Source organism: Camarhynchus parvulus, chromosome 3 (assembly GCF_901933205.1).
Source record: "Camarhynchus parvulus chromosome 3, STF_HiC, whole genome shotgun sequence".
NCBI lineage: Eukaryota > Metazoa > Chordata > Aves > Passeriformes > Thraupidae > Camarhynchus > Camarhynchus parvulus.
The window spans coordinates 111,246,268-111,258,689 of NC_044573.1; the positions used below are offsets into that span (position 1 = coordinate 111,246,268).

The following is a 12,422-nucleotide window of genomic DNA, read 5'->3' on the forward strand; positions in this document are numbered from 1 at the left end:
GAAAATAAACAACCTTGAGAACCAGAGCTGAGGAATTCTGTCTTCTTCTTCAGTCTCGGGGCTGGGAAAAAGAGAGGATTTGGGCAGGAATTCGGGTCTGAGGCAGAAGAGCCCCCGGTGGCATTTGCAGCGAAGGATGGAGGGATTTTCCAGCCACTTGAGCATCTCTAAACCCCCTGAAGCCGTGGATGTGAGGCAGCAGATCCCAAAATCATCCTGCAGAGCCGGAACCCAGGGCGTTGCTCTGGCTGCCCTGGAGGACTTGAGACCCTGGCAGGGGACTCAGAGACCCTCGCACGGAATCAGACACCCGTGACTTTGATTTTAATGCTTGGAAAAAACAATTACCAACTTTGTGTGAAGAGTTACAAGCCATAAGGGTTTGAGTAGAATGACAGTGAATTTGTCACAGGGTGGAAAAGTAGAATTTTGGGGTTTTTAGAATGGGGGTTCAAGAGGCAAGATGGAGGAATCTGGGTGTGTCCTGTTTTTCTCTCTCTTCTCCTTGTTGTCCATCTTCTGCTGTGATGGTGGCACTTCTGGATTGGTTTAGAGTAGAAGCTCACTGTCTAACATAGGCGATAGGTATTGGAAAATTATTGTAAATAAAGTACACGTGGTTTTTAGTATAAAAAGATAACACTTCAGTATAAAAAGCTAACACAAGCGCGGTCAGTTTGCCATGAACCATCCTGCCAGACAGATCTCAGCAGGTCAGAGAAAGAATATATTAGATAAGAAAAAATAAACAACTTTGAGAACCAGAGCCAAGGAATTCTGCCTTCTCCAGTCTCGGGGCTGGGAAAAGGAGACTTTCCAACACCTCAGGGTCATCTCGACACCAGAGAGCTCGTCACTGGAGCACTCCATGGGTGTAGCTCCTTGGAGGAGAGGACATGGCCTTGATTACTACACCAGATTTGGGCCATTCTGTTGCTAATTAACGCTCCCAGGTGCCTGGAGAGGCAGGACTTTGGGAGAGCCTCAGCTCAGATGTGTCTCCAAGAACGCTGCAAGCAAATCCGCCGTCTGCCTTTGATCAAAGACCATAAACAGCTCCCTCCTCCCCGGACTCCTCCAACCCAAATCTCACATCTCTGACTACTCATCACTTCCTTGGGGCAAATCCTTTTTTTCCAAATTCAGCTCGTGAGGTTTGTTGGGGTTTTTTCAGGTTTTTCCAACGCAAATAAAGCCAGTAATAACTGTCAAGGCGCAAATAAAAGAAATGTCATTTTCCAGCCCTCAACAGAGACTCTCCTGCTGGGAGAGACAGAGCTGGAGCTGCAGCAGACACCAGCACTGATAATGTTCCTCTCTGCAGGAACCACCTCCGAGCAAGAGCCCGTCTGCTGTTGATAATGACCCAGCGCCTTTTCCCGCTTAATCACCGTTTTATAAGCCCGGCTTTCCCCCTCCTCCTCTTTGATCTGTCTGCTGGAAAAATCGCTTCCAGCATTCCCTCCCTTGCCAGGTCACCACTGAAGGCAGGGCCATGGCGGCGGGGGAGCCACGTGTTGGTGCTTTGGGGTCCGGCTCCCTCTGGATAAAGGTCAAGATCAGAAATCCTCCTCTGGATTTGGATCCGGATCGTCCTCGGCGGGAGCTGTCGCTGCAAAGTGGCCGGGGAACAAAGGCTGCTCCTGTCAGCCCTTCCTGAAGGTTTTGATGGGTTGGGATTGGATCCTGCAGGATTTCAGGCACTCAAGTCGGGATTTATGGAATTTCTGAATTAACGAGGTGGGAAGTTCAGCTTCTGGGGCACGTCCCATCACTGCGTGGCCAGGAGAGAAGAATTCCCATGGATCCAGGTTGGGAGAGTTTGGGGGGTTCGGCCGGAGAAGAGAACGATCCAGGGAGAGCTCAGAGCCCCTTCCAGGAGCTGGAAATGTTCACCTGGAGACGTGAACGACCCTCAGAGCCCTTCCAGGAGCTTTGGGTGTTCATCTAGACCCTCAGAGCCCTTCCAGGAGCTGGAAATGTTCACCTGGAGAAAAGGACACTCAGAGCCCTTCCAGGAGCTGGGAATGTTCACCTGGAGATGAGAATGACCCTCAGAGCCCTTCCAGGAGTTTGGGGTGTTCACCTCTAGAAAAGAAAGACCCTCAGAGTCCTTCCAGGAGCTGGGGGTGTTCACCTCAAGAAAAGAAAGACCCTCAGAGCCCTTCTAGGGACCCTTCCAGGACCTTTGGGTGCTCACCTGGAGAAGGAAAGGCTCCAATGAGACCTCAGACCCCCTTCAAGGAGCTGGGAATGTTCACCTGGAGAAGGACCCTCAGAGCCCTTCCAAGAGCTTTGGGTGCTCACCTGGAGAGGAGAAGGATCCAGGGAGAGCTCAGAGCCCTTCCAGGAGCTGGGAATGTTCACCTGGAGAAGGGAAGGACCGTCAGAGCCTCGGCCCTTCCAGGAGCTGCATTCACGAGGAGGCTCGGGAAAGGGTCATTCAGGATCTAGATATCACCTGGGAAAGGAGCCTCAGAGCCCTTCCAGGAGCTTTGGGTGCTCAGCTGGAGAAGAGAAGGATCCAGGGAGAGCTCAGAGCCTTTTCCAGAGCCCAAAGGGGCTCCAGGAGAGCTGGAGAGGGACTGGGGACAAGGGATGGAGGGACAGGACACGGGGAATGGTTCCCACTGGGAAAAGTGAGATTCAGATGGGATCTTGGACAGGAATTCCTGGCTGGGAGGTTGGGGAGACCCTGAGATTTCCCAGAGAGGTTGTGGCCTCCTAATCCCTGGATATTTTATTGGAAGGGACCTTAAAGCTCATCCAGTTCCAACCCCGACACCTCCCACTGTCCCAGGCGGCTCCGAGCCCCATCCAGCCTGGCCTTGGACACTGCCAGGGATGTGACACCAGATCCGGGAGTGGATATATAACATATGGAAATATCCAAATCGATAAAAATGGGTTTATGAAATAAATCCATATAAAATATGGAATTATCCAAATAAAAAATGGATTTATGCAATAAATCCATATAAAATATGGAAATATCCAAATCAATAAAAAAGGGTTTATTGAATAAATCCATATAAAATATGGAATTATCCAAATAAATAAAAATGGATTTATGGAATAAATCCATATAAAATATGGAAATATCCAAATCCATAAAAATTGAATAAATCAATATAAAATATGGAAATATCCAAATCAATACAAATGGATTTATGGAATAAATCCAGCACAGGGGTTTGGGAATGATTAAGGAATTGGAGAACGTGATGTTTAGGGAGATTCTGGAATCTCCATCCAATAAAATACCCAAAACTCAAGATCACTCCTTTAGCTGATCCTATCAGGGAGTTTGGATTAAAGGATCTCCATATTTTTTTTTTCCCAAAATCATCCATTCAGTGATTCCATTGATATTTTGTGTTTTTCAAGCTGGATTTTCCTCAGCACGTACTGAGTCCCCTCTAAATACTCAATTTTCTTTTTTTTTTTTTTTTTTGTGTTTTATAGGTATTTGAAGAAAGAAGAGCCCTGCTTGGAAAATGGGTAAATTTTCTCTTTAAACAAATACTTGCTACAGGCAGATTTTGGAGGTGATCAGGAGTTTATCTCGTGGGAATGTAAAATTTCTCCTCTTTGGAAAAAGGGATTGGCTTTCCCCGATGCGACTGCTCTGCTTTTGAGGAGAGTAAAGGTGTCAGCTCCCTCAGTTCCCACATCCCGTAAGCGTTGAAGTTGGGAAATCAGATTCCATCCTTGGAATGAGCTGAAACGAGATTAAAAAACCCCAGGAAAGGTCTGTGATGTCTTCAGAGGAGATGCTGGATGTTCAGATGCTTCCATGGCCCGCTGGAGGGTCTTTGAAATCAGCAATAAACGACATTTTATCTACCAAGGGCACACAGAGATTGGTTTGGGTTGGAACTGATTATTCTTTGTGCTCAATAAGTCACTCGTGGAATTTATTTTTTGCATCTCAGGTGGTCTTTACAGGCAAATATTTTGATTTTAAGGATTATTTGTCTTTGTAGGAAATAATCTTCCCGTAATTTGTTGTGTTTTGATAATAAGGAATTTCAGGGAAATGAAATAATTGAGTGATTATTGTTCAAAAATCAGCTTTTAATGGGACAGGCAGCCAGTGGAAAACACAAAACCCATCTCTTGGAAATTGCTGGATGTCTAAAAACACCAATATCAGGGAAAATCCTTCCTCCAACCACTCTCACAAGTGCTGAACCATCTGGGAAAGGGAGAAATCTCAGAAAGCTCCCGGCTGGATTTTCCACCTTGGCTCCCATGACCTTCTCCAAGCGAAATTGGGAAATTTCAAATGGAATTCAAAATTTCTAAATGGCATTCAAAATTTCAAAATGGAACTCAAAATTTCTAAATGGAATTCAAAATTTCAAATCTCTAAATGGAGCTGCTGGAGCTGGGATTTCCTGGCTGGGATCACACTCAGGGTGGATGTAAAGGATTGATTCTCACACTGGAAGGTTCAAACCTGTCCCAACTCCTGTCAAGCATTTTTAGGGATATCCAGGTGATGGAACAGAAAAGAAATGCTCATTTAATGGTTGGATTCGATGATCCGAGAGCTTTTCCAACCTTGGTGATCCCCAGATTCTATCTGCAGACAATGCCAGGCTTGGAGGGGTTTCCTGAATTTTAGAATTTTTTTAGGGGGGGGGTTTAAAAATTTTCAGGGGTTTCCTGAATTTTAGAATTTTAGGGGTTTTCCTGAATTTTAGAATTTTTTAGGGGGTTTAAAAATCAGGCTGGAAAGGTCTGCAGCCGGATGAGGGGGAAGGAAAAGTGCTGCATGAAAGAGTGACACCAAAAATTTCACATTTGGGAGAATCTGAGGATGCAGCAGCTCTGCAGAAAAAATCACTGGGAGTGAGGGAGGATCACAAACTGGATATGGGCTGGGAGTTTTAAATAAAGGGAAATATTCCAAAGGCAGAGTCACTGCCAGTTCTGCTCCCTGCATTTTGGGAAAGCTGGGAACAAATCAGAGGAGAGGGCAGGTCCAGAAAGTGTGGAAGAAGATGGAGAAGAGGTGTAAAAACTTATTTTAATCAGACACAGAAGATGTCAAAAAAGACGAAGGGAGTGATCTGATCCTGGGCTCACATTGCAGTTATGGAGACACAATTTAGACACAAGCAAAATCCAGAGAATTCCCTGCCGGAACAGCTTTATTTGGTTTTCCAAATAAAGTTTGGATTAAACTTGAGATGTTTATTTATTTATTTGTTTATTTAATCCTTGCATGCACCCAGGGATTTTAATTTTCATTTTGGTTTTTTTTTGGTGCCACAGGACATCTTTGATGTCTCTCCCAGGGCGTTGTGGTGCATAAAACACAGGTGGAGGAACAAGGAATGAGGTGACCTGAAGGGATTGAATTTCTGTTTCTGTGCTCCTCACAGGAGGGTGCAGCCAGGCAGGAAAAATCCTTTCTTCCCTTTTTGCAGGGAATAAAGGACAGGACAAGAGGAAACAGCCTCAAGCTGTGCCAGGCTGGACATCAGGAGGAATTTCTCCATGGAAAGGGTGGTCAGGGAGGTTTGGAGTCCCCGGGGAAGGCCTGGATGTGACATTCGGTGCTCTGGGCTGGTGACAAGGTGGGGACCAGTCACAGGTGGGACTTGGTGGTCTTGGAGATCTTTTAGAACCCAAATAATTCTGTGATTCTGTGATTTAACCTCTCGTTTGTCCTTGTGTCACCATAGTTGTCCCCAGGGAACTGATGTGGCACTGTGTCTGGGCTGTCGGTGGGGACAGTCACAGGTGGGTTGGTGGTCTTTTAGAACAAATATGTGATTCTGTATTTAACCTCGTTTTCTTTGTCCCTCTCCGATCAGCCCCACCACCCTGGAGGAGCGTCCCTCACCTGGGAGGGCTCAGTTCCACACAGAGAGGTGACACAAGGACAAACAAGAGGTTAAATCACAGAATCACAGAATTATTTAGGTGGGAAAAGACCTCCAAGAGCACCAAGTCCCACCTGTGACTGATCCCCACCTTGTCACCAGCCCAGAGCACCGAGTGCCACATCCAGTCCTTCCCTGGGGACTCCAAACCTCCCTGATCAGCCCCACCACACAGTGGGGACCAGTCACAGGTGGGACTTGGTGGCCTTGGAGGTCTTTTAGAACCTAAATAATTCTGTGATTCTGTGATTTAACCTCTTGTTGGTCCTTGTGTCACGTCTCTGTCCCAGGTGAGGGATGCTCCTCCAGGGTGGTGGGGCTGATCAGAGAGGTGACACAAGGACCAACAAGAGGTTAAATCACAGAATTATTTAGGTTCTAAAAGACCTCCAAGACCACCAAGTCCCACCTGTGACTGGTCCCCACCGTGTGGTGGGGCTGATCAGGGAGGTTTGGAGTCCCCAGGGAAGGACTGGATGTGGCTCTGGGCTGGTGACAAGGTGGGGACCAGTCACAGGTGGGACTTGATGCTCTTGGAGGTCTTTTCCAACCCAAATAATTCTGTGATTCTGTGATTTAACCTCTCGTTTCTCCTTGTGTCACCTCTCTGTGGAACTGAGCATCGTTTCTATTTTAACATTTTGTTATACCCCAAAACTCTCTTCACCACACAGCTTAAGAGAATGAATCCAGCATTACTTTCTAACACAACACATGTAATATTCATGTGAATATTTGCGAAAATCCAAACATAAAATCCACACATTTTTCACAACACGGACCCAGCGCGGGCTGATGTCACCCGATCCCCGCGGTGACATTGTTCTGGGGAAGGCCCCGAGAGGGGAAAGGCTGCGGGCAGAGGGAAGAGGAGAAGCCAGGGGAATCCAGTCCGACTGGTTGGGCTGCTGAAATCCATCCAAGGGCAGGATCCGTGCAGGAAGCAGCCAAATGTGGGATGGGGACTCGTTCATGCTGGAATAGAGACAAACCGTGCCAATTTAACCCCTTGGCTGCTGCTGCTGGGTGGGGAGGAAATCCATTGGAGCAGAGATTTGGGGTGGGGAGGAAGCAGAGGGAAAAAAAAATAATCTGCGTTTCTAATCTGCCTTTTGAATTCTGTTCCTAATTTCATTCTGACAGGGAAAAGAAGGGACACTGGACATTAAACTAGAAATTTACCCATAATAATAAATATACATATTTCTATATATATAAACTATAAATTTACCCATAACAATAAATAGATCTATTTCTGTATATATAAACTATAAATTTACCTATAATAATAAATATACATATTTCTATATATACAAACTATAAATTTACCCATAATAATAAATATACATATTTATATATATATAAACTATAAATTTACCCATAATAATAAATCGATCTATTTCTATATATATAAACTATAAATTTACTCATAATAATAAATATACATATTTCTATATATATAAACTGTCAATTTACCCATAATAATAAATATGTATTTCTGTATATATAAACTGTCAATTTACCCATAATAATAAATATACATATTTCTATATACATAAACTATAAATTTACCCATAATAATAAATATACATATTTCTATATATATAAACTATAAATTTACCCATAATAATAAATAGATCTATTTCTGTATATATAAACTATAAATTTACCCATAATAATAAAAACCAGCCGGTGCTGTGGCACTGGTTTAAACGGAATTTAAAGGCAGGCTGAGGAGGATGGAAGGGATTAATTCCCCCGCTGGCAGGGCGGGAAGGGTTAATAAGGAGCAGCGCTTCCGTCGGCTGGGAAGTGAAGCTGGATTTGTTTTGACTGCTTCACTTAATCTCTTGACGTGGAAGAGACTGAGCCAGCTACTCCCCCCTCCCCGGGGCTCACACAGAAATTCATCAGCGCAAATTGGCGATCAGGGATTGTTTGAACGAGCAGAGGATGCGGCTGCGATCAGGGGTGGGGAGCAGAAGTTTTCCCCCTTCGTGCGACAGGGAAAATCTTCAATCTCAAGGGGTTTCAAACCTTTTGTTTCAAGCCAAGGGTGAGGAGGGGACAGGCAGAACATCCTCTGTCCCCCTCTGGTACATCTTTGATTTTATTCCCAGGGAACATTTCTAAATCCCAAATCCCCAGGTTCTCCTTCGGTTTTCCCTTAACACCCTGCTAATCATCATTAGAATTGAAAGTTCTATGAAAAACAGGGATTTTAAAAAAGGGAATATTCCTTATTTCACTGTGCCCAAAAAGACAGGGAGCTTTTTTCTTGTAGTTATGATATTTTTTTGAAAAATTTTTTTTTTTAAGATTTTTTTTCTCTTGAGAAGCTGAGAAGCCTCAAGAACAAAATGTAAATAATAATTATTTGTTGCTGTGGACTGCAAGAGGTGGATCTGTGATTGGTCTCATGTGGTTGTTTTTAATTAATGGCCAATCACAGTCCAGCTGTCCAGACTGTCTCAGTCAGTCACAAACTTTTATTATTATTTTTTAATTATTTTCAGCTAGCTTTTTGATGAAATCTTTTATTCTTTTAGTATAGTTTTAATGTAATATATATTATAAAATCATAAATTAAGCTTTCTGAAACACAGAGTCCACATTCTCATCTCTTCCCTGATCCTAAAACCCCTGCGAACAGCCAGCACATTTTCTATTTGGCTTTTCATCTCCCCAGAATCTCAGGAATGCCAATCCCACACTCTCTTCTTCATCCTGACCTTTCTGAAGGTCCTGCAGAGGTGTTGGTGAGAAGGAGAAGAGCTCTTTGCTTCCTGGAGTTTGTTCTCCAGCACTGGAATTCATCCAAGGGAAAATAAATAAATAAAGAAGGAGTTCTTCAAAAATAATCAGGAAAGAAAATGCTTCTCAATTACCTTCATCTGCACAGTGCATTTTAAACTATTATTCTGCCAGTCCTCCATTTGAGCATAGATTTGAGGTGGGGAGGAAGCAGAGGGAAAAAAAAATCTGAATTTCTAATCTGCATTTCGAATTCTGTTCCTAATTTCATTTTGACAGGGAAAAGAAAAGACACTGGACATTAAACTATTTATTTACCCATAATAACAAAGAAAAAACATTGGGAGAACTCTTTTTCTTATTTTTCAAAATAGTAAATTTCTATTTCTATTTCTAGCTAGATTTAGATTTAGATTTAGATTTAGATTTAGATTTAGATTTAGATTTTAGATTTAGATTTAGATTTAAATTTAGAATTAGAATTAGATTTATAGGTATAGTTATATTTAGAAGTATAGTCATAGGTATTGTTATATTTATATTTATTCTTATTCTAGTATTTACATTTATTTTATTTATGTTTAAAATGGTATTTTTGTATTTATATTTCGTTTTTGGAGGTCGCATTAAACAAAGGACTGAAAGCTCATCCCATTCCCCACCCTGGAGTGGCAGGGACACCTTCCATGACCCCAGGAGCTCCAGCCTGGCCTTGGACATCCCAGGGATGCAGGAATTCTCTGGGAATTCCATTCCAGGGCCTCCCCACCCTACAGGGAAGGATTTCTCCCCAATACCCCACCTAAACCTCTCCTCTCTGAGTTTAAAACCCTTCCCTGTTGGAACTTTGGATGCTGAGAATTTTAGATTTTCTGTGCTGATACACTGACCCCCAAGAGAACACTGCATTTGGCCTGAGGCTGTGGAGAAAGCTTCCAAAATTAAATGACAGAACTGGGATTGTGGGTGTGGAGTTTGAATAGAAATGTGTGATATCACACGGTAGAAAACTTATAATTTAAAGTTTTAGAATGTAGTAATCTATATATAGCAAAATAGAGGGTTTAGGGTGGAAACTAATCCTTCTTCTTCATGGGTTGGGGTGGTATTTTGTAATTAGATAAAAAACTGCATTGCAGGCCACAGGGAGCTACTCATTAAGTTAAAAGTAAAAATAATTTAAGCATAATTTCTTAATTAAACAGTTTATCCTTAAAAAGCTTTGTAGAGAGAGAGATGCAACTCCATTTTTAGTTTGTTAAAGCGTAGTGCTGTAGAAGTCCCAGTTTGTGAGATTTTAATATCAATAAGAACTAATAAACATCTGAGTCCAGACAAAAAATACCATCTCACACATTTAATCCTGACCTTAAAAAAAAAAGAAAAAAAATTTTAAAAAATTCCACATTTCCCTTTGTCCCTTCTCCACACACTCAGGTAAGAGAGGATGAAATAAAATCCACATTTTCCCTCAGGAAAACCCTCTGCACCATCCCGCCCTTCCCGCTGGGAATTCCTGCTGCTCCTGCCCATGGCCACCACCCATCCCAGGGCTGTTCGTCCCTGCTGCCACCGGGGCTGCAGCTTTGGAGCCAGATTGGAGCCATTTGTGGCATTTGTGGGGACAATTGGGGCAATTTGTGGGGGCTGAGGTCGTCTCCTCCCAGGAGATGGCTGCTGACAGGCCCTTGTGTCACTCCCACCCTGTTTGTCCAGCTCTGCAAAGCTTCCCTTAATTCCTCCCGCACAGATTCAATCCCTGAGGATTCAATCCTCCTCTCTGGGTACCTGCCATCAGCTGTGGAAAAATCTTGGTGACTCTGCTGCCATTGTGGAATTTTTCCTCATTTTTTCCCCTCTGTGCCGCTCCTTGTAGCCCGTGGGGGGGGATTGTGAGGGAAAGATACTTCACAAAGCATGAGGCACTCTGAGATTGCAGTAGTCGGGGGCTGTGCAAGTGTCAGGGGAGAAGGAATCAGCGATGGATTCATCACTGGGACCTGCTCAAATGAGTAAAAACCCATCTGAGTCTCCTCCTTTCCCTGAGGGAAGCCAGTCCCACGAGCCTGAGTTAGTCTTGGCCTAGGCGGTCCTGGATCCTTTCAGGATTAGAAAGTGTCAGAGAAGGAATCAGCAATGGATTCATTATTGAGGCCTGCTCCTGTAAAAACCCATCTGAGTCTCCTCCTTTCCCTGAGGGCAACCAAGGCTCGAAATTGGTCCCAGGAGGATGAGTTAGTCCTGGCCTAGGCTGTCCTGGATCCTTTCAGGATTAGAAAGTGTCAGGGGAGAAGGAATCAGCAATGGATTCATCATTGGGGCCTGCTCCTGTAAAAACCCATCTGAGTCTCCTCCTTTCTGTGACGGAAGCCAAGTCTCAGAGCTGGTCCTCGGAGCATGAGTGAGTCCTGGTCTAGGCCATCCCGGATCATTTGAGGATTAGAAAGTGTCAGAGAAGGAATCAGCAATGGATTCATTATTGAGGCCTGCTCCTGTAAAAACCCATCTGAGTCTCCTCCTTTCCGTGAGGGCAACCAAGGCTCGGAGTGGGTCCCAGGAGGATGAGTTAGTCCTGGCCTAGGCTGTCCTGGATCCTTTCAGGATTAGAAAGTGTCAGAGAAGGAATCAGCAATGGATTCATTATTGAGGCCTGCTCCTGTAAAAACCCATCTGAGTCTCCTCCTTTCTGTGAGGGCAACCAAGGCTCGGAGTTGGTCCCAGGAGGATGAGTTAGTCCTGGTCTAGGCTGTCCTAGATCCTTTATGGATTAGAAAGTGTCAGAGAAGGAATCAGCAATGAATTCATCATTGGGGCCTGCTCAGATGGGTAAAAACCAATCTGAGTCTCCTTCTTTCCATGAGGGAAGCCAGTCCCAGGAACATGAGTCCTGGTCTAGGCCATCCTGGATCCTTTCAGGATTAGAAAGTGCCAGAGAAGGAATCAGTGATGAATTCATCATTGGGGCCTGTTCAAATGAGTAAAAACCCATCTGAGTCTCCTTCTTTTACGTGAGGGAAACCAAGGCTCGGAGTGGGTCCCAGGAGCATGAGTTAGTCATGGCCCAGGCCATCCTGGATCTTTTGAGGATCAGAAAGCATCAGGGGAGAAGGAATCAGCAATGAATTCATCATTGGGGCCTGCTCATGTAAAAACCCATCTGAGTTTCCTCCTTTCTGTGAGGGAAGCAGGTCCCAGGAGCCTGAATTAATCCTGACCTAGGCTGTCCTGGATCCTTTGAGGATTAGAAATCATTCTGTGGCTTCAGAGTTTCTTTTCATGTAGCCTCTCCTTTTGTTCCCAGTGCTCTGTTCCCTCACAGTGAGTCACCAGAAGCTGCTGCTCCTGTGCTTTCCCTCCCCTCATTTTATTTTGAGAAGCTGAATTTCTGGTTTCTCTGCATCTGAAACTCCTAATTTTATTTTTTTTTCCTCCTTCAGTTTGACAAGTGGACAGATGGCCAGAGGAGGAGGATCCTGGTGGACCTGCTGGAACGCTGCTCCCTGTCCCAGCAGAAATTCTGTGCCAAGCAGCTCCAGGCCCGAGTCCCCACCGAGGCCGTCGATTTTACCACGAGGCTCCCTCGGGTCCTGTCCTTGTACATCTTCTCCTTCCTGGATCCACGGAGCCTCTGTCGATGTGCACAGGTAAAAAAAGCCAGCACCTGCCTGGCCTTCAGAAAGCCAGGTCAAAGCAGTTAAAAAAACAAAAGGAAAAAAAAAAAAAAAGGAAAATATTGATTTCACTGATTTTTTGTGAAGGCTTAGATGAATG

At 44.3% G+C, this 12,422-nt stretch overlaps 1 protein-coding gene across 1 annotated transcript in view; it reads left to right on the plus strand.

Annotated features, from left to right (window-relative positions):
• Nucleotides 1–12,422, plus strand: part of FBXO16 (F-box protein 16) — a 48,419-nt gene that overhangs the window by 12,855 nt on the left and 23,142 nt on the right. Inside the window, exons 3-4 of the mRNA XM_030944789.1 lie at nt 3,466–3,501; nt 12,089–12,295. Coding sequence (XP_030800649.1) covers nt 3,466–3,501; nt 12,089–12,295 — 243 coding nt within the window. The remainder of the gene's footprint in view (nt 1–3,465; nt 3,502–12,088; nt 12,296–12,422) is intronic.